At 47.8% G+C, this 16914-nt stretch overlaps 7 protein-coding genes across 7 annotated transcripts; 3 read left to right on the top strand and 4 right to left on the bottom strand.

Annotated features, from left to right (window-relative positions):
* Positions 1–796: 796 nt before the first annotated feature.
* BDV38DRAFT_293549 (putative NAD binding Rossmann fold oxidoreductase) lies at positions 797–2411 on the bottom strand (the record flags this gene model as incomplete). Its single annotated transcript, XM_032062283.1, has 4 exons — positions 1640–2411; positions 1483–1584; positions 1369–1430; positions 797–1312 (listed from the first exon to the last, which is right to left on the bottom strand). The coding sequence occupies exons 1-4, from the start codon at positions 2037–2039 to the stop codon at positions 797–799; spliced, it is 1080 nt and encodes a 359-aa protein (XP_031919173.1). The 5' UTR covers positions 2040–2411.
* Positions 2412–2732: 321 nt separating this feature from the next.
* BDV38DRAFT_267688 (flavin-containing monooxygenase) lies at positions 2733–4766 on the top strand (the record flags this gene model as incomplete). The annotated part of the gene is made up of 3 exons (XM_032056639.1): positions 2733–3018; positions 3082–3490; positions 3545–4766. The coding sequence occupies 3 exons, from the start codon at positions 2733–2735 to the stop codon at positions 4764–4766; spliced, it is 1917 nt and encodes a 638-aa protein (XP_031919172.1).
* Positions 4767–5212: 446 nt separating this feature from the next.
* BDV38DRAFT_234688 (putative glycerol dehydrogenase (GCY1)) lies at positions 5213–6651 on the bottom strand. The gene is made up of 7 exons (XM_032053265.1): positions 6494–6651; positions 6349–6433; positions 6288–6295; positions 6073–6230; positions 5967–5996; positions 5608–5905; positions 5213–5540 (listed from the first exon to the last, which is right to left on the bottom strand). Exons 1-7 carry the CDS (start codon positions 6552–6554, stop codon positions 5263–5265), a joined length of 918 nt encoding a protein of 305 aa, XP_031919171.1. The 5' UTR covers positions 6555–6651; the 3' UTR covers positions 5213–5262.
* Positions 6652–7857: 1206 nt separating this feature from the next.
* BDV38DRAFT_98060 (uncharacterized protein) lies at positions 7858–9478 on the top strand. The gene is made up of 2 exons (XM_032064216.1): positions 7858–8288; positions 8347–9478. The coding sequence occupies exons 1-2, from the start codon at positions 7916–7918 to the stop codon at positions 9411–9413; spliced, it is 1440 nt and encodes a 479-aa protein (XP_031919170.1). The 5' UTR covers positions 7858–7915; the 3' UTR covers positions 9414–9478.
* A 989-nt stretch (positions 9479–10467) lies between these two features.
* Positions 10468–11260, bottom strand: BDV38DRAFT_293547 (uncharacterized protein). The gene is made up of 2 exons (XM_032062282.1): positions 11057–11260; positions 10468–10988 (listed from the first exon to the last, which is right to left on the bottom strand). The coding sequence occupies exons 1-2, from the start codon at positions 11214–11216 to the stop codon at positions 10483–10485; spliced, it is 666 nt and encodes a 221-aa protein (XP_031919169.1). The 5' UTR covers positions 11217–11260; the 3' UTR covers positions 10468–10482.
* Positions 11261–13489: 2229 nt separating this feature from the next.
* On the bottom strand, positions 13490–14784 carry BDV38DRAFT_267684 (aromatic prenyltransferase; the record flags this gene model as incomplete). The annotated part of the gene is made up of 2 exons (XM_032056638.1): positions 13490–13625; positions 13682–14784. The coding sequence occupies 2 exons, from the start codon at positions 14782–14784 to the stop codon at positions 13490–13492; spliced, it is 1239 nt and encodes a 412-aa protein (XP_031919168.1).
* Positions 14785–15562: 778 nt separating this feature from the next.
* Positions 15563–16894, top strand: BDV38DRAFT_293544 (FluG family protein; the record flags this gene model as incomplete). The annotated part of the gene is made up of 1 exon (XM_032062281.1): positions 15563–16894. One exon carries the CDS (start codon positions 15563–15565, stop codon positions 16892–16894), a length of 1332 nt encoding a protein of 443 aa, XP_031919167.1.
* Between the last annotated feature and the right edge of the window lie 20 nt (positions 16895–16914).

The raw sequence follows: 16914 nt of genomic DNA, 5'->3' as shown, positions 1-16914 counted from the left end.
AGAGTAAACTGTAAAAGACTTTTCTAATATAGTATATATATAATATTTATACTATATTCTAACTAAAATAAATATATTTTTAAACAGTATAAAAACTATTTTATTACTATATAGTTTTAATTCTATAACTATATTAAATAAATAATATTTATATTAATCTATAATTATAATATTAAAAAACTGTTTATCTTACTATAATAATTAATTAGATTTTAGTATAGAACCCACTTAACTATTTTATACTAATAATTATCTAAGATAAAACCAGTGTAACCCACTATAATCTACTATAACCGGTTTGCGACCAGTACTCAAACCTCCAATAACTACATGCCTCGGGCCACTAAGTATAGTACGTTCGATGCAAGTGCTGCATGAATGGCACCATGCCTGCCACAGAACCAAAGACATTCTGCAGATCTTCAAGGTCAGCTAAAACGTCGTAGAGACTACCTTTCCCTTGGCAAATCCTGTTTTAACGTTTCCAGACGGTGCGGTAGGTCTGCGCACCTGGTTTTAGCCGCGACTCACCAAGACTGACATGCTCGTCAAGATTCAAGCTACACAATGTTTGGGATCCCTTCTGTTTAGACAACTTATAAGTATACGCCAAACAACTCGTTTTTCCTTTTGCACAAATCCTAAGGCTGAACTGTCCATAGACTACCCCATAATGATCAATTTGTTACTTAGTTCAGTTCTTCTATAAGTGTCATGAATATGCAGATGAAGTTCTACTTATCCCATGTTTATTCTTCTTTTTCTATTTTAAGACCGTTTCTAATTATTTCATAACTTATTTGGACTCCATGATGGGTAGACCGTTGACGTCGAAATACACAGGTACGCCGTTGCGGAAGGAGTACTGCAGAGCAGCGCAGATCTTGCCCGCCTCGAAGGCATCCTCCGGTTGACAGGTCATGGGCTTGTTGTCAAGCACCGCATCGGCGAACTCGGCGAGGTCAGCTAGGAACGTCGCATCGAAGAGAGTGAACGCATCAGGCACAGACTGTGTGCGAATGCCGAGATGGTCCCGAATCTCGACATTCGAGTTCGCGCTGATGATAGAGTGTCCCTTGGTGCCACATAATCGAGTCGTGTCCTCGAAACCGCTGGTTAACGTGCGACCGAGGTAAGTCTTAAAAATCTTGCCGTTGGCAAATTCTACCAGGCCCCATGCGTTGTCGGCGTCGCCATACTTGGCTAAGTCCCCGTAGACAGCTACCTGACCGAAGGCGATGACTCTGTTTACTTGCTTCTTGGGGTTGGAAAGGCCTGACTTGACATCTAAGAGGTATCGTCCGGCGTCAACCTAGTTCCGTGTTAGTGGAGTGGATGGTGAGGGAGGGAGGAAATGCTGGGACTGACAGTGTGAATGCCAAAATCAAGAAAGATGCCGCCAGATTGCTCAGAAAAGGACACGAAAAAGGCTGAATAGAACGGTCAGTATAGGAGAACACCTGGGGATAATGAGAGCCATACCATTTGGGTCTGCTTGGTCGATACCAGTCGTCTCAACTGCGTGGATGTCGCCTAGATCTCCATTATCGACCAGGGCCTTAGCCTGGCGGTAGGACTTGTCATCTAGTGCGAGTCAGTCTCTGAAACTCTGCAAAGCATGGGACCTAGGGTGACTGACATCGGCGAGTGAAGGGAACAAGGAACTTGAGGTCAGGCCGAGAAGCAGACTTCTCGACCACTGCCTGAGTAGTAGCGATGTCTACAGAGACGGGCTTCTCGCACATAACGTGCAAGCCTAGATCAAGGGCCTGCAGGATCAAGGGCGCGTGTGTAGCCGTCGCGGTACAGATGAGGACTGCCTCAGCGCCGCTGTTCCTCAAGCATTCTTGAGGCTCTGAAAAGTGCTTGACGGATGGAGGAAGATTTTCTGCGGCCCATTTGTCAGTACCGGGCTTTGTATCGCAGACGGCGACGAGTTCGATCCGAGGCTGCTGGAAGGCGAGAATACGGGCACGAAGGACTCCCAGGCGGCCGAGGCCGAAAAGCGCAAACTTGACACGGCGGTTGTCGGACGACATTGTCAGTGTCTACTATGAGCTGATGTCCTTGTACTTGATAAATTTGGCGGTGCTCGTGGCGCTGCAGGCAGTGTAATAAGACGAGAGAGCTTGACTGCAACTTTGCACCGTGGAAGACGGAGGTTATATACTTGCCCTAATCGCTAGTCTAGAGTAAATTCGTAATGTCGGTCCGGCCAACCTTAGGTTTCTACCGCATGATAGAGCTAATCGAGTCCGATGGGGCAATACAGATCATCGCTATGGTCGACCACGGGCTTTCCTGAATGGACTGTTGGGCAACTACTCTGCAGGATGGGGGATCACCAGCACAACAGTTGCAGAGTGTCCATGCTGTCGCCGCTGTTTTCCATATCGAGTAATTTCCCGCTCGAGAAGAACTACTGTAGATTCCAACGCTAGATTCACCAGATGCAAGAAAAGTCAATCGGTCGATCTCCGATCAGATGGGGGGTATCTCCGGTCATGTGACCATGATAAAAATCATTGAAATCCAGTGGTGGTGAAATTCGCCGAGACTTTCCCAAATAGGAAATATACTGAAAGTGCCAGTGAAGATAGGGATCACGTTGTTCGTTGGCCAGGTCAGAGTATATTAGCCAGCTCAGACGCATTCGTCTTTCCATGAGGTTGGAACTTGAATACTGCCTAACAGACACCCCGCCAGCATTCCTTGCGTCACAATTACAGAAAATGGCACCTTACGTACAAGACTCTGCGACAGCCGATTTGGTCTCGACGGCTAACATCGAGTCGAAGAATGTGGCACTCAATCGCGACCGGGTGCCAAAACCTGTCGCTGACAATTTCATGTACGACTTCAAGTATAACCACCCTCTGCCTACTACCAACATCTTGGGTGTTGATATCCCTGCCGATTGCGATGCTCAGAAGGAGGCCGAGGGCATTGTGGCCCGTCTCTCTAAGGCCATGTCTGAAGGAGATGCGCAAGCTTATGCTGGGCTGTTCCTTGACCATGGTACGACCACTCCCAGACAAAATTTAAAACTTTTCTGGACTTCAGCTCACATCCGACATACAGGCGTGTGGCGTGACAGGCTCTCATTCACCTGGGACTTCCGCACATTTAACTTCAGAGAGGCCATCTTGAAAGCCGCTACCGACCTGTTCCCTCAGACCAAAGCTAGACGTTTCGAATTTCTCGAGCCTGTGCCTTCGATCTCCCGACCTTACCCCGACTACTCTTATCTACAATTTGTTGTGTCCTTTGAGACAGAGCTTGTTCTTGCTTCGGCTGTTATCAATGCAGTCCTCACTCAAGGTGGCTGGAGAATTTACATCATGAATACTGTTGCTGAGAGCCTTAAGCAGTTCCCCGAACAGCCCGCACCAGATGGACACATGACCGGTATCACTAGCTGGGCCAGCCAGAGATCAGAGGCCATCAACAATGTTGACCCGGAGGTTCTGATCATTGGGGGTGGTCAAAAGTAAGGACCCATGCATGGTGGGTGCATTCTGTAATACTAATTCATCTCTACCAGTGGTCTCGCCATGGCAGCACGTTGCAAGGTTCTTGGCATGGAAAACCTGATTATCGAGCGCAGCGACGAAGTCGGAGATATCTGGAAGAAGCGTTACGAATATCTTTCACTGCACTTCCCGCACTGGCCCGATGCATTGCCATACTTCAAATACCCTCAACATTGGCCCACGCATACTCCGGCCCAGAAGCAGGCTCTATATATGCAGTGGTATGCCTCCGCTCTGGAGCTCAACATCTGGACCAAGTCTTCGGTTGAGAAGGCGGAGCAAGATACCGAGGGTAAATGGACCATTATCATCAACAAGGAGGGCAAGGAGACTCGGACACTACACCCCAAGCAGGTCATTATGGCCACGTCACTATGCGGTGTCCCTTACACCCCAACCATCCCTGGCATGGATGATTTCCGGGGAGTGATCCGTCACTCCAGCGCACACGACAGCGCCCGAGAGTTTGTCGGAAAGAAGGTCTGTGTCGTCGGAACGTCATCCTCGGGCTTTGACACTGCTTTCGAGTGCTCCCGCCTGGGAATTGACGTGACCCTCCTCCAGCGGTCGCCGACCTACATCATGTCTTTGACACATTCGGTTCCCCGCATGCTTGGAGGGTACGCGCCCGACAAGCATGGTAACCTCCCTGATCTCGAAGTACAGGATCGACTCTTCTTCTCTACGCCAGTTGGACCCGGTGAAGAACTCAGCAGGCGCACCGCCAAGGACCTTGAGGATCTGGATAGACCCCTGCTCGAAGCGCTTAACGCTCGAGGTCTGCGCACATGGCGCGGCCAACGCAATACGGGCAACTCTACACTGGGTCAGACCCGGAACGGTGGATTCTACTTCGATGCTGGTGCTTGTGAGGAAATTATCAATGGTAACATCAAGGTTGAGCCAGGCTTTATTGAGGAATTCACCTCGGACAAGGTGATCTTGAACGGCGGCCGTGAGAAGCACTTTGACCTGGTTGTCTTTGCTACCGGCTTTTCCAATACGATCGACTCCATCCGAGCCACGCTTGGTGAGAAGATTGCCAGCCAATGTGGACCTATTTGGGGTATCGATGAGGAGGGCGAGTACAAGACGGCCTACCGGGAGACGGGAGTGCCCAACCTGTGGATTATGGTTGGTTTTCTTCCCATGACCCGGTATGCCTCCAAGCTGCTGGCTTTACGACTGAAGGCTCTTCAAGAGGGCATCTCCCCACATCCGTATAAAGTTTAGATTCTATAGATCAAATAAAGACATTTTTCAGCGTTAAGCCATTAGTGCCGTCTAAGGTCCTTTTTTTTTGTTTTCCGACTTCATAGAGTTTTTGATTCTCAGAGTACCAGTGAGACATGATGAGATAGCTAGGAGTTGAAGGATGCATGGACTTTGATCTACTGTCCATGGAACTACAACATTGGTCAAAAAAATAAAAAATAATAAAGGAGAAATAAATACTACGGAAGGGCTACGTTCTTTTCTATTATAGCAACCCTGCAATTAGGTTAGAAACATCGTAAAACACCTTCATTTGACTTGCTCGATCACTGGATGTGCTCTGCCCTCAGATGCCGTGTGAAGGAGAAACTAGATCGTATTACATTCTATTTCAGCCAGGGCGGGTTTCAACCATCAGCAGATTCCATTATTTTCCTCTCATTTCAAATGAAAATAGAAAAAACTCTAATTCTCTATAGCAACTTGTACGATTAATCGTCACACTTTAGACATTTTACTGAGTGTACCAGTCATCGAATCCAAGATCCCATCCAAACAGAGGTGTGTTGATACGCTTCGCCTTTCCCTGGGCAGCGAGGCCATTCAGCACATCCATATCCTCCTGGGAGAGCGGGATGACTTGACTGTTGCCCAAAATTCGATTTTCCTTAACCGACTTGGGCAGTACCACCACGCCCCTGTTGACATGATAGCTGATGAGTACCGTGGCGGGTGATACATCATTCTTTTTAGCGATCTCCTGGATTACGGAATCGGACATGAGCGGAGCGCCTAGAAACAACCAAATTCAAATAGTTAGCGCATAAAAAGCACACAAACCATGTCAAGGAGCACTTACCGTCAGAGCCAAGTGGTGAGTAGGCCTCGAGGAGGATTCCCTGCTTGTCGCACCACTCCTTCAGCGCGTGCTGAGGAAGGAAGGGATGCAACTCGACTTGATTGACAGCCGGGACCACGGTCCACTTCTTTTTGAGCTCCTCCAGATAGGGGATCGACCAGTTGGCTACGCCAATCGCCTTAACTTTGCCGGACTTATATACCTCCTCCATCTGGCGCCATGTCTCACTCTGGTCCCAGGATCGGTCGACGGACCGTGTGCCATCGGGATTCACTGGAAGAAGCTCGCTGGACTCATTCTGGACGTACAACTCAGTCCTGTGGAGAGTATTTTTGAAGGGAAACAGCAAAGTGACTTACAGGAACAAGTCGCACTGGCCAGTGAATGAGCTGATCCGGGAGTCAGCCGAGCTATCGACAGCCCTACCACGCGGCAGGAGAGGGGGGGGGGCAGGGGGTTGATTACGTAGAGGTCAAGGTAGTCCGTGCCTAAAGCGTCAAGTGTCTTCTGGAGACCTTCCGCGACGTTGGGCTGATGGGTGTTCCATAGCTTGCTGGTGATGAAGATGTCTTCGCGAGGGACACCACTGTCCTTGATGCCTTGGCCGACCTCGTGCTCGTTTCCTATTGATTCCTTTTAGGGCCCGAAAACTTTGTTTGCATCTTGGTGCTACAACCCACCATATATCCTGCGATTTGTTAGTCAAGACAATGCGCAGCAAAAGAGAAGTTGGAGTCTCACAGTGCTGCGTCAATGTGACGGTATCCACTGCTGAGGGCAAAAGAGACTGCCTGCCGTACGAGACCAGGTTCAGATCTCCACGTGCCTGTATGTCCTGGTCAGCACATTCCCCGCTGGCCCGCAGCATCCAGCGCTTGTATCTTACCAAGTCCCACAGCGGGGATCTGAGCGCCAGTGTTAAGCTTGAAATGAGTCGGCAGGGACATGATGATTGTGGTGGGAGAGCTTCAACGTGTATGGATCCGTGGCTTTATAGTACACTTTTGTCGGGGGTTTGGATCACGTAGGATGCGAGAAACAAAACGAATGAATCGGACTCAATGTTTCATCGGCTATGCCATCTTTGCACCCTTTTATTCACACGACGGAGAAATATCCGGGCAAATCCTCGTAGATCCGGCTCCGATCTTTTAGTTCTCCGCCGTTTAGCATCCGCCGCCGCGAGTTTCCCAATAGAGTAATATTCTGTTGAAATGCGCCGCGAATTTCTGAATACGGCAGCAATGTGGGTAAGGTTTATAAAATGCGGGGTTCTGCATCTCTCAACCCTAACGACAATGCTACTGGACCAATTAATCTGCCTCTTGTATAGGATTAGAAGATCATGGAGGGAGGGATAAACCAATTTATGCTTAAAAAAACATTTTCCTTCTTGATTAAATCAGTAAGGCTCGAGGTTTCCACAGATAGTATTAGTCGTCGCTCGTAAACCACCAGATATGGCCCACTTTGCCGTTTTGACCCCATCTCAGATCCCCGCCGGGGGAGATATCCTTCTTTCTCGAGGGAAACATTCCCCGCAATCACTAGAATTACTAACAAGAATATTCTATAATATGTTGCAAGTGGTAGACTTGCTATACCAACACTCATCCATAATAATATGGTCAATCAGCGGATATTTATATTCCCTTCTAGCCAAATAGGAAATGTATTGTGGATTATGTCGTGTTCCTACCCCAGCGGCCCCATTCAAGCTGCGGAACCGTCCATGCTGGTCGATCCCGAAGTGGGTTTGCCCTATATACTTACATGCCGCTGAGGAAGTAAGCTGCCTGCTTCCCTCTCCATTGCAAAATGGCTACAAATTCCCAAACGATGAACACGAGCAGAAGCGACTAGACATAATGGTTTGTCGTCGTGAGCTTCATATTCTCGTATTAGTAAAATACGAAGGCTAAGCCGATGCCTGTTATGGGGTTTAGTTTGGGTGACAAGAACTTAGATTGTCTAGCAGATACTATGGGAATTACTATATAGTTCTCACCTTTAGCTTCGAATGTAAGCTTGATGCTATTTGCTAATATCCCAGAGAGCGCAGGAGGTGGTTAAACACGCAGCGGTATGGTGAAATCAAGGCAAATATGGTCCACTAGCCTCGGCAATCGATCGATGTAGGCAGGTGCGTAAGCACTACTGTCTTGGCTTAGGCACCAACAGCTAAATGATGGTTGAGCTTTCTATCATAACCGGTTGCCTGGAATCATTGACGGTACATACATATAGAGTCCTACACCTAGCTCTCTGCAAAGACGATTAAATCCCACCATACGTACACCGTCCTAGAATGGCACTAGCACCTGGCTCAGAGACTCAGCATAAGTTCCCGCTTTTCTCCCTCGGGTTGGATGTGTGGTATATTGTGCTTGACTTCCTCCGTGAGGAACCCGACCCGAAAGATGACGAGTACGAGTACGAGGAAGAAGACCCTGATAGTGACTGGAAACCCAAGAACATAGCCCGGAGTCTACCATACCTTCCTGACCTCATAAACCTGAGTAGTACGTGCACATGGTTGCGGCATATCCTTGCTCCGAGCATATTCTCCAATCTCGAACTAAATAATACGGCCAAAAGCGCCCGGTCAATCACCGCGATTAGCCAGGGGAGGCATGCTTCATGTGTCAAGACGCTGCGGTACATTGGTATCTGTGAGACGAGTACGTGCCATATAATCAAGATAATAAACTCAAGAGAATCTAACTAACCTCTCGGCAGATCAGCAGAGCTCACCATTGGAGGAGGTGTACCCCCAAGAGGTCGACCAAGTGCTGTCTAATCTACACATGTTTAGCAGCCTTGACAAACTCACGATTGAGTTTCCCTTTGACTACGAGTCTGACCTGTTGATGGACTACCTTCAAAGTGATATATTTCAACCGGATGATGCTCCATCGGAGGAGAGCGAAAATACCTGGCGAGCGCTGATGGCAGCGAGCTTTCGTGCAATTGTATCCAATTACATCGATCCCTCGCCCAATCATCAACTTCCCCTATCCATCGAATTCCGCGATCTGAACATCTTCATGGTGTCGGTTTTCACAACCGAAGCATTCCAGTCTTTTCTGTCACAGCTCAAGACCTTCAATCTCTCCCTAAGACGTTGGGATAACGGGGTTGGCTGGACCATGATTACCCAACCCATCTTCCGCGACTTTTCGCACTACCTAGGGCCTTTCTTCTTCGACTACCTTGCTGCGGTGGAAGAATTCTCCTTTGACCCCCGCGAAACGGGAACGCTCGGAAACGGAGGGCAAGCGTACTGGGAGGATATCGGCCTGAGAGATATTACATTACCAAGGCTACGGAAACTCACCCTGAACAACATTATTATCTGTCTCGAGCTACGCGACTTCCTTGTTCGACACAAGACCACGTTGGAGTCTATCACAGTCCGCGACTGTTTTGCAAGTGGCGAGCGGCCATCGGCATATAACGAACGGATCGAATGGCGAGAGCTATTCACGACTCTCGCAGAAGCGCCTTTCCCACGGCTTACGAATTTTCAAGTCACTTGGACCGACAGTTTACTGAAATTGCTTGACCTTGATAATCCGTGGGCTGATCCAAGTGTGGTCCAGCGCGTACGCGATAAGCTTGAAAGGGATCCCGACGCAAGAGTATTTCCATCTTGTGAGGTGGATCAAAAGTATGGCGTGAGATATTGTGACGGTACAGCCATCCAAGCCGCCTTTCTAGATGGAGCAGACCACCAGAGCTATGAGGACCTTATGGCCATGGTTCAACAGAATAGCGCGCATGGCAGGCGACTAAGCAACGAGTAATAGGGCTCCACATCGGGTCGTGTGTTTTGCCGTATGAGATAGGAGGGCGTTCCAAGCGGCTCTTTTCCATTCACTGCTTCTTGTGCTCTTACCTTCAAAGACAAGTCAGAATTCCATACCAAGTGCACTTTCATCTCGCAATGTACCACAAAGATTGCCCCAGGGCAGGAGGCATAGAACTTATCAGGCCCGAGTTAGGCAAGGGATAGGGCAGGTCTATACTATGTGGCGATGGTGAGCGCGAAGAGTTGTCTTTTAGGTACCTTGATGCTTGCCGTCCCAGCGCTGATATTACGAGTGGGTTGTGAAGCTTGCTGCTTACAGTCATTGATCGCCAAACATTAACTTGTGTATGAATAAGTAGCATAGCTATGGTACATAAATCTACCGGTTCCGCGGTCGCATCGACATATCCCGTCCCGTCTCCGATTCTTCAGAAGCTTCACTAGAAGCTGTAGATCCGGGCCTGCGAATAGGATTGCGTTCCTTCTAAGTCAAGAATCTCCCTTTGTGACAGGCTCTACCCATAACGTCGATGGGGGGGTCTCTCTATTGATTTGGGATCACGAGTGATCTACGTTCGATGGGTTTCTTTCTGGGACTTGATTGTTAGATACATGGCTCGCGTCTCATAGTACTAAGATGTGGGATGGCTGTCTTATTTATCGTGTGCGTATAACAGTCCAGGAAGGCCTGCGAGGCATTTGTGGTAAAGGCAGTGATACGGTGGAAGTTCAACCATGATCACATAGGCATTGGGATTGCTACGGTATCACACCGATGCATAGACAGAGGAGACTTTAGAGATGTCTGTAACATACAATCAGGCAACAACGGTGAGATTAGACTTGTGTATTTTATAGAGCAGCACAGACATATCCTACAGAGTAATTTGTCATGTAGGCACAAAAGCAGGCAATCAAATAGTTATGGCTTCCATAAACAAAGATAGCTACAGGCTCAGCCCGTTATAAAGAATAGAATAAACCACAAATCTCAAGTAAGTCATTCAGATGAACCCGCCATCAGAAAATACCTCTTTCTCTCGGTGAGTCGGCCTCTCCCCCCATTACGCATTTCCACCACACTTAGGGAAAGGAGCATCACCTGGGGACACCTTTCCAGCATATCCAACACTGTCACCAGGATGAGCAAACACAGTCTCCTTACCCTCGACAGTTCTGCATCCATTTCCAATATTCGCCGTGAAGATCTCCGGCAATTTATCAAACTCGGCCGAATTGGAGCCGCCTTCGATCTCAACCTGGGCGCAGTTCATGTACATCTCGCGGTTTCCCTCGATGTTAAACCAGCTCCACGCGAATAGGGCCTTGCCGTTGGGCGCAAAGGAGGGGATCTCAAAGTCCCATTCAAGCTTGAGCGGGCATCCACCCATGTACGATTCAATCACGCGGAATGTCTCGCCGTTATCATAACTGAGTGAGATCTGGCATGAGCCTCCATGGTGGTTGTTTCCTGGCACCAGCTTCATGTAGTCGTTTTGACCCGCGGTGAAGTTGGCGACTGTGCGCCAGGGGGTATCCTTGTGGTGTCCTCTGCAGGGGAAGTTGGATCCTGCGTATTGAATACGATTATTAGACAAGGCTGGAGTATTGGACACTAGACGGGATTACGGCTCTTACCATTTGGTTCAAGAGGAGAGGTGTTGTCGTAGTCGATGTTTGACCAGTCGTTCTTGGGATCGAACTGACTCTTCAGAGGGTAGGGACGGACCATTTCCATATGGGCCAAAGCTGTGCTGGCAGTGGCGATTGCAGCGATGATGTAGGAGGTGAAATGCATTTTGTTTGGCTTGTTGACTTTTTCCACTTGTTGGACAAGGTAAAGGTGTTTGTTGGAGATGGATGCAGGTTCTGAGATGCTCATTTCTCGGTAGCGAGTTGGTGTTCTTATATATTCGCATTTTGATGAACTGGTATCTCAACTCATTTCACCATGCTCCCCACCGGGAACCTCATGATCCCCTAATGCTACGCTGTTTAATTAAATGTGAGGCATGATACTGAATACAATGATCTGTGGGTACTGCAACCCCATCTATGGAAATTGACCGTTCCATACATCAACTTGAGGTCGTTCGACGGTGACATTTGACAGCGCTTAGAGTGATGTGCAATATATGAATACCTGGATTGGGATATGATCAACATGCACAGGCAAGAAAGCACGAAGAGAAGATAGTCACTTTTGTCGATACGCGAAATGCCAACGTTGTCACTATCCGACGTCAGCAAAGTAGCGCAGGACGCAAATCCGTGCTCGACGCCTATCAATTCCAAGTACGTAAAACGCCGATTGGAGAAATGAGCTTAAGAAGAACTTGCAGCAATCACAGTTTCGTCACGTTACATCGGCGCCAGAATTGATCGTTTGGTTCCTGAAGAATTGTTCACCTTCTGTTTAGGTATACTATCGACGAGGACGCTAAGCACTGGTTGTTGCATCGCCCTATGTCCTGCATGAAAACTCATTTCCAGCCGTGAAGTCAGATGCTCTTATGATTGGACTGAAGAATAATCCATTATGAGAACGATGGAAAGCAGAGCGTGCAAAATGATTTGAGAATCTCTTGGCGCGAAGTAGAATGTAACCCTATAAAATTAGAGTGTTTTATGGGCGATCCGGACCATGCCTGAGTGGGTCGGCTTCAGAACATGAAACAAAACTCATTTCCCGGGTCTAGCGGCATTGTATGGGTCGATCCAGCGGTCATCGATAAGCTAAGCAGTTCAATCATTTGGTACCTGATGGGTGGCTCCTAGATATCAACTTTAGTATTGAGGATGGCGAGAAATTGTAGAGAAACGTATGAACTGGATATTCTTTTCGAAAGAGCTAGGTCAAGAGCAACTTCCGCTACGCTGAGCGTAACATAAATATCCGCAGATATCCGTCCACGCCGAACAATGTAGCAACTGCCGTGCACTACCAGAAGCTACATCACCATACAACCTCATCTTAGCCACCTCCGCAATGGCACCGTGACTACTGTTCATGCAGCAATCCCAAGAGAAGATCGGCACGAAATGTCAGATATCCCTGGGTTCGTTTGTCTGTGAGGACTGCTTATGCGGGGGAATCAAGGAAGAATGGCTTTGCAAAGCGTTAGGGAGATTCTAACCACCCTTTAGCATACAAATATCCTTACGAGTACAGTTGGGCTTTGAGGATTCCGGCTAGCGCTTCGCAATAGCCGGGCTGCCACCTCAGAGAACTTCGTATACTGTGGCGCTTTTGCACTGTTCCACACATGAGCTTTGTGCAATTACCCACTCCATCGCGGCCACAGAAAACAGTGGACTGAAAACCGACGCCATCACCGCTTGTAACTTGTATAGTGCGGATTTATCCCGATAGAGATGAAGGGCGAAGGGAGATTTGGACATAAGTTTGTGACAGTATTTGAGCCATATTTTGTAGTCTAAACAAGCCAATATTCGATATATCAGTGTGTGAAATTGCTAATCGTTGGCACCTTTTCCAGATACCTTCAAGGGGCAGGGATGATGAACTTGGCATGGTTACTAAGGCGGTCTTCGGATAGATATGGAGGTTCTACTCGGATAATCGTAAATAATCCGTGCCATGGACTTCACTTACTACTAGCAACCCCAATTTCACTAGCCCACATGGACACACATGGCGTATAACAGCTTGAGGCATTCCCAACTCTCACTTGGACAGTAACCGGTTCACGGAGCCAACCCTCACTGGGCTTCAACACAGCCATGGATTCAAGTTAAAAATGATACTCAGGAGGAACCTGTTAAACGGTTTTATATAGCACACATATGGCCATCTGGAAGCCCTCTCTATTATATATATGTATTCTTTCTGCGCCCTTTATTATTTTATTATCTAATTAATTGCTGGGTTTTTTTAAGGTCGCTATCTCAGGCTTTGAGAAAAGGCGTATGATCAATAAGAAACGAAAGGCTTTCTCAGTGCATATCTGAGTTATATCCGAATGGTTTTGGATGGCACCATATAATGCACAGCAATAGGATACCTATAGCAATACAAGGCGCGACTTTGTTCTAAGAGTTATTGAGAGTTTAAGCCTTCTTCTCAAGGAAAGGGTACTCAAGTGAAGAGTGATAGTAAGCGCTTAGATACACCCCCGTCTTCTCTGAATACGCGAATGACACCCAGCATATTAGGCGGTCTGTTTGTTTTATATCAAGCCCAGGACTTGTTCAATTAGTTTCATGACATATCCTGTGGCAAAATTGAATGGAGAAACTTACAAACAACTTCGTACATCTTGCACATAGGCGTCCCCTTGAGCGTTGAGTCCAATGTGCGTGAGATATTGGGCGATAGCACGCACATTGTCGAGGTCATTAAGACCGTAAAGAGGGAAGTAGATCTTGGCAGCCGGTACTTCAAGTCCGGCCTTTGTTTCATAGTTCCACACCAAATGAAGACCAAGCGGATGGGGATCATTGCCAATCTGCAGCATTGACCACAATTTCTGGAGGTATTCAAGGCCTCTGTTAGACTCGGGCGAATCAATACGTCCACCCAGAGTCCAGATTTCCTCAACCTGGCTCCAGGACATGTCTTTGGTACGGCCATACAACTTGTGGCGGGACTTTTCCGGTGTGACACAATCATGTGAGTAGACAAATCCGAAGTTGGCCCTTGAATCCGTCGTCTCAATATAGTCTTTGATCAAGCCCAATGTATTGTAACTGTCCGCATCTCCCAGATACTCTTGGACGGATCCGATCACAACAGAACACAAGTCTGTGCCTGCCGCATGGCACTTCACGCCCGGAAAAGTGTATCCCTTAACGGAGATGCCGTCGGGCTTAAGGTCAAAGCCAAAAGCCACTTGAGAAAGTTCGCGTATTGCCTCATTCTTAGCTTGCAGCTGTTGGCATTCGGTTTCATTCAAGGTATGCTTGGGATAAAAGTGCTCAAATAGACGATCATCATATCCTTCGGGATTGAGCTTCCCCAGACGAGTAAGAAAGTCACGGATAGGGCTCAGATTATACGGGTCCTCCTTCGTTCCAGAAACGGAGGTGATAGGCTCCACCGCCACTCGAACAACTGGTCTCTTGCCACCTAACTGTTGAAAGTTGATGCTGAGTTCCAAAGGAAGTTCGTTGTGGGTCATGGCGCTGGGGAAGGTCTGAGGGTATGGTCCTAGATATGGGACGACGGATGTGTAAAAGAACATCAGATACTGCCACTGGGATTGATTGGTATAGCCCGCCGAACTCATCAAGCTGGCCAGTAAAGGCCCAGTTCTTTGCCACCATTCTCTTTGGCTCTCATCTGAACAGCTCATATACTTGTTCAGGAGCTCAAATTGTAGGGTATTTGCTCCTTGCACCGCCATATTATCGTTTACATGCGTGACGGTCATACTGCGTACTGTTCACCAAATGTGCTGAAGGTCAGAGAGAAAGGAAAGTGAATGAGTGGGCGAAACAATTTTGCCTATTGATAAGGCTAGAGCAGACGTTCAATCCTCGGAAATTCTGAAGCGAAGACTTCGAAGAGCAAGAGGACGATCTACGGAGTCAACAAAAAAAGCACAGGGGGAGGGGAAACAAGTCGCATTCCCACGGTAGGAGAGAGAGAACGAAGCTATCTACAAGTCATGTGGGGCTTTTGCCGAGTTTTCACCTAACCCCATAATCTAAGAAATATCATCACGTACGGAGTAGTTATTGAGCGATTAGTTTCGTATCGAAGAAGTACACCGAAAACGTCGGTGTAATTCAGCTGCAGTCTAACCAGACACGTGCAGGACCAGGAAGCGAGGGGAAATGATCGATCGATCTCCAGAGCTATTTGTCGATCATGGACCAAGGGAATGTCGGTGAGATTCAGCTCCTCAATTCTTTGGTAAAATAGTTCAGACGATCTCATAGACCCACCTTGGTATATACCATCGATGACTAGTACGTGGTCTGTGGGCCCAATACCCACCGGCATCCTATGATTAGGAAAAACAAAAATATTGAGTTTGGCGATTCCAGAATAATGCCAGAGGAATTCTAGAGGGATTCCAGGGGTGGAGCCATGATAAATAACTCGAACTAGAAATACCTGACATGACAATCATATTTTCTAGACATTGGGTGTCCTTTTTGTCCATTGCGCCGATCAACATGACAAAAGCAACAGCTTTGGCTCAGTGGCAGCAGTTTCGCGCCAATACCCAAGGCATAGACTTCGTTTGGGTGTTTTTCACAACATACATTGGCACCAATCTGGTCCGCGTGGTTCCTGTGCCAGAGTTCAAGCGATTGTTGGAGACTGGCCAAGGAATCTCGGTTCCGAAAGTCATACTTCATGTTCTCCCTCACGACAATGTGGCAGATGGTGGGACCCTTACGGGGTCATTCTGTCTACAACCTGATCCGCGATCCCTTTCCCCCTACTTTGATTCAAATAAGGCAATTGTCATGTGCTCGTGGACCGACAAAGAAAAAACGCCGATGGAAGAATGTGCACGCTCGAAGTTAGATGCTCTGACGCATTTGATTGAACAGAAGTCAACCTGCTCAGTCCTGGTCGGATTCGAGCTAGAGTTCTCTCTCTTACGAGAACGCACACTCCCCAACGGACGAATCGAGTATGAAACAGTGAATGTTGATCATTCATGGTGCAGTATGACTCGTGAAGACGAGCTTCTACTTGGTGTTCTGGAGGAAGCCGTACTCGCCCTGCAGAACATTGGAATTATGGTCCAACAATTTCATGGGGAATTAGGTCCTGGTCAATGGGAAATTGTTCTTCCCCCAGGCTCCCCACTGAAAGCTGTCGATTCTCTAGTCCTTGCTCGACACGTACTTATGAAAGTTGCGAGCAAGCACGGATATAGAGCGACCCTTCATCCCCGATTATCATCTGAACAGCCCGGCACCGGTTCCCATGTCCATATATCCCTCAATTCTGAAAAAGCGGATCTATCGACAGTGGAATCATTTTTCGCTGGTATCCTCGACCATTTTACTTCCATTTCTGCTTTTACGCTTCCCCAGGAAATCAGTTACGACCGAGTCGTGGGAGGCATCGGGAGTGGGGGGGACTATGTCTGCTGGGGATGGGAAAACAGAGAGACGATCATGCGACGAATTACTAATGAGCGATTTGAAGTTAAGATGATGGACGGACTAGCCAATCCTTATCTGGGACTCTGTGCATTGCTAGCAGCTGGACTAGATGGTTTACTGCAAGGCTCGATCCTGGGAGCAGGCCCTTGTCCTTCCGAGCCTAACAAGATGTCAGACGAGGAACGATCTGCGTTGGGCATTAGCACTAAGATGCCTGGTGACCTGGCCGAAAGTCTAAAGAATTTGGAGGCAAATGAAGGTCTCAAGCAGATTCTGAGTGAAACTCTGGTGTCAACGTATCTTGATGTTAAGAGATGCGAAGTGGATGTTGTGCAAAAGATGACTCCCGAAGAGCAACGTACATGGTTCATTTCGAGATATTGAATCTAGTAACAGAGATCATT

The sequence above is a fragment of the Aspergillus pseudotamarii genome (genome assembly GCF_009193445.1).
Source record: "Aspergillus pseudotamarii strain CBS 117625 unplaced genomic scaffold BDV38scaffold_3, whole genome shotgun sequence".
In the NCBI taxonomy this organism is placed as follows: domain Eukaryota; kingdom Fungi; phylum Ascomycota; class Eurotiomycetes; order Eurotiales; family Aspergillaceae; genus Aspergillus; species Aspergillus pseudotamarii.
Note: the sequence above shows the minus strand (reverse complement) of the source record. Positions and strands in the feature narration are given on the sequence as shown.

Bases quoted from the DNA above. Each gene is read 5' to 3' on its own strand.
- BDV38DRAFT_234688 (XM_032053265.1), bottom strand. From the start codon at position 6,554: ATGTCCCTGCCGACTCATTTCAAGCTTAACACTGGCGCTCAGATCCCC. The intron at 6,434-6,493 runs GTAAGATACAAG...CAGGACATACAG, and splicing joins GATCCCCGCTGTGGGACTTG to GCACGTGGAGATCTGAACCT. The intron at 5,997-6,072 runs GTAATCAACCCC...CTCCCGGATCAG, and splicing joins CGGACTACCTTGACCTCTAC to CTCATTCACTGGCCAGTGCG.
- BDV38DRAFT_98060 (XM_032064216.1), top strand. From the start codon at position 7,916: ATGGCACTAGCACCTGGCTCAGAGACTCAGCATAAGTTCCCGCTTTTC. The intron at 8,289-8,346 runs GTACGTGCCATA...ACCTCTCGGCAG, and splicing joins CATTGGTATCTGTGAGACGA to ATCAGCAGAGCTCACCATTG.
- BDV38DRAFT_293547 (XM_032062282.1), bottom strand. From the start codon at position 11,216: ATGCATTTCACCTCCTACATCATCGCTGCAATCGCCACTGCCAGCACA. The intron at 10,989-11,056 runs GTAAGAGCCGTA...TTCAATACGCAG, and splicing joins CTCTCCTCTTGAACCAAATG to GATCCAACTTCCCCTGCAGA.